The 2,682-nt window shown below is 56.4% G+C and overlaps 1 protein-coding gene across 1 annotated transcript in view; it reads right to left on the reverse strand.

The window, feature by feature from the left end:
- LOC103759526 (transportin-3) overlaps positions 1–2,682 on the reverse strand; it is a 26,852-nt gene that overhangs the window by 15,938 nt on the left and 8,232 nt on the right. Inside the window, exons 5-6 of the mRNA XM_029958166.1 lie at positions 1,999–2,060; positions 1,342–1,527 (exon numbers count right to left, since the gene is read on the reverse strand). Coding sequence (XP_029814026.1) covers positions 1,342–1,527; positions 1,999–2,060 — 248 coding nt within the window. The remainder of the gene's footprint in view (positions 1–1,341; positions 1,528–1,998; positions 2,061–2,682) is intronic.

Raw genomic sequence — 2,682 nt, forward strand, 5'->3', positions numbered from 1 at the left:
TTATAACACGAAATCAGACAGCAACAAAACCCTCAGGTTTTTGTTCTTGTTGTTCCTCAAATGCTTGGATTTGACCTTGGAGGTCTGTTCCAACCCAAAGGATTCTATGGAAACATTTGGCAGGAGTCCTGCACAGCCACAGCCCCCACAGCTGACCCCCACCAGCCCTGCAAGCTGCTTCCCTGGCCACTCCAGGTCAAACTGACCCTTTCCAAGAGACCCCAGCGACTTCCCTGGCAAGCACAGGAGTGAAAACGCCAGCTGGAATCCAGGGCAGCTCCAGAGCAAGGAAACCACCATGCTGTTCACCACCTGGCTGGGCACAGAGCCACCACTCCCATTCAGAGGGATGGGAACTGGGGAGCCCTCGGTGGGCACGGAGACACCGCTTGTCACAAGCACGTGTGGAATATTGAGCAGGGATGGTCTGGGGGGGTCACTGAATTTTGGGAGTGCTGACTGTGTGAGGGGGATTTACAGGCACTTTCCCAGCTCCCTGGAGCCCCAGCCAGTTGGGGAGAGACAGGACATGCTGAGAAGGAGGAAGGAGAAAACAGGGAGAAAACAAAGGAGCAGAGACTTTTTCAAATGAGAAGTCCCTGGACTGGGGAAACAATTCCTGGTGCCACTGGAGGTGGGAGGGGAGGAAGGAAAAATGCCTGATTTAAAGTGTTGTTAACACACTAAACGAGCTGCTGAGCCCCACAGCCTGTCCTGGGGGTGGCTCCAAGCAGGATCCTGCATGGATACTGTCTATTCCTTGGGAGTCCTCATTGTCACTGATTGAATCAAGCAAACGAGGGATCCTGTGGGAGAGGGGGAGGATGGACTGTCTGTCCATCCCTGGCTGCAGCAGAAACCTCAGTTCCTCCATGGCTCCATTCCCTGCCTGCCCTGGCCCAGGGCACGGATTCTCCACACCTCCAGCTCTTCATACTCAGCTGGACAAAACACCCACACCCAAACACCTCTGAGAGGTGATTTTCCATGGAGAAAGTGTCAGAAAAGGAGTACTGTTTTACTGACAATCTGGAAGGAAAACAACACAACCCCAACCCTCCTGATTTGAGCATCAAACGGACACAGTTTGCTCCCCAACAGACGCTTCTGATGCCCAAACCCAGTGCTACCCAAACACGAGGGTGGCAAACCCCACGTGCCACTTGGTGGGCAGGGACACCCCCCAGACTGCAACTTCCAGCCTGCCCTGCCCAGCAGAGAGGGACCACCCACTCCACAGGGCTGGTCCCGGCCCAGAGGGAATCAGAGGGCCCCTCCCTGACACAGGAGGGGAGAACCCCCCCAGTCCCGCTGGGATCCCCCAGCGGCCCCACCTGGCACCTCCCCAGTTCCCAGGAAACACTCACCAGCACCTCGAAGAGGAGGGACAGTAATTTGCTGTTGGCCATGAAGGTGCTGTCCAGGACACCAAGGTTGAACCAGCTCCCCAGGCACCGGAAGATTTTGATGAGCATCTTCTCCTCGTTTCCTGCCTTCTCCACACACGTCACCTGTGGGGGCAGAACCCTTCAGGATCCCACTGCAGCGGGTGATCCACAGCAAAAAACCAGCAACATCCTCCAGAGGCCACAGGAGGACATTCCCAAGCAGGCTGCTCTCAACATCCCCCTCTCCAGCAGCCCTGGATTGTCGAGAGGGAGGGACAGAGCCAAGACCCTCTGTCAGCTCCAGCTGCTGTCACAGGAGCAGAAGGAGCAGTTGGAGTGTTCTCCTCATTCCCAGCCCATCGGGTTCCTGCAGGATCCCCTCTCAGACCACCTCACAGCCATCAGGGACATTCACACGTCACAAGTCCCAATTTAATCCTTCTCCCCACAAACCACCTGCAGAGAGAAGCTGGTGCTGAGGGCCAGACCTGCCCTGAGGGACATCCTGAGGCCTGAGCTGGGATGTGGGATGGCAGCAGCTCATTCCCAGCGCTGGCCAACACCTCTGCTGAGCCACAGCACCACCAGCAGCCCTGCCCAAAATCCACACCAAGGGAACAGCCCCAGCCTTGCCAGGCACAGGGAAAAGAGGAAGAGGTGGACAGCCAGGGCCTGGAGAAGGATCCCAGATCCCCTGCATTGGCCCAGGAATCCTGCATGAGAGCTTCCAGAGATCCATTCTCCCCACTTGATGCCTCAGTCCTGAAGGTGAAATGTTGGACCTCATCACAGCCCCTGGAACACTGTTTCAACCCCCCATTTCGTAACTGAAAAAAGGGATTTTGACATTTAAATCCCACACAGAAAACGTCAGTTTGGCTCTTCAGGCAGGTGGCAGAAATGCCTGTGCTGGGACTGAGAGGGAAAGCTCAGGAAAGCTCCAGGGGGGTGCAGGGGGAGCAGGAACAGTAAGTGTCTGGCCCTTGGCAATCCTGGAGAGAGGTGACACTGCCTGTGCCAGCAGTGGGACAGCCAGGATATCCCAGGGGCCCGGGAAAAGCTGGAGATGGCTGTGGGGACAACACAGTGGGGACTTGAGGAAGGTGAAAGGAGTTTCAGACTGAGTGAGGACTTGCTCAGACAACTTATCCTGGGAACAGGTGGAGCCAGGCTGCCCCAGTGGCTGTGGTGGCACTGGCAGGGATCTCCACTGGGATAAACACGGAATGGGGGAAGAGAATCTTCTCAAGCAACACCTGAGCTGCTGCTGAGCAGAGGACACAGCTCTGCTCTG

The sequence above is a fragment of the Manacus vitellinus genome, unplaced genomic scaffold (assembly GCF_001715985.3).
Source record: "Manacus vitellinus isolate BGI_N305 unplaced genomic scaffold, ASM171598v3 scaffold_143_pilon, whole genome shotgun sequence".
In the NCBI taxonomy this organism is placed as follows: domain Eukaryota; kingdom Metazoa; phylum Chordata; class Aves; order Passeriformes; family Pipridae; genus Manacus; species Manacus vitellinus.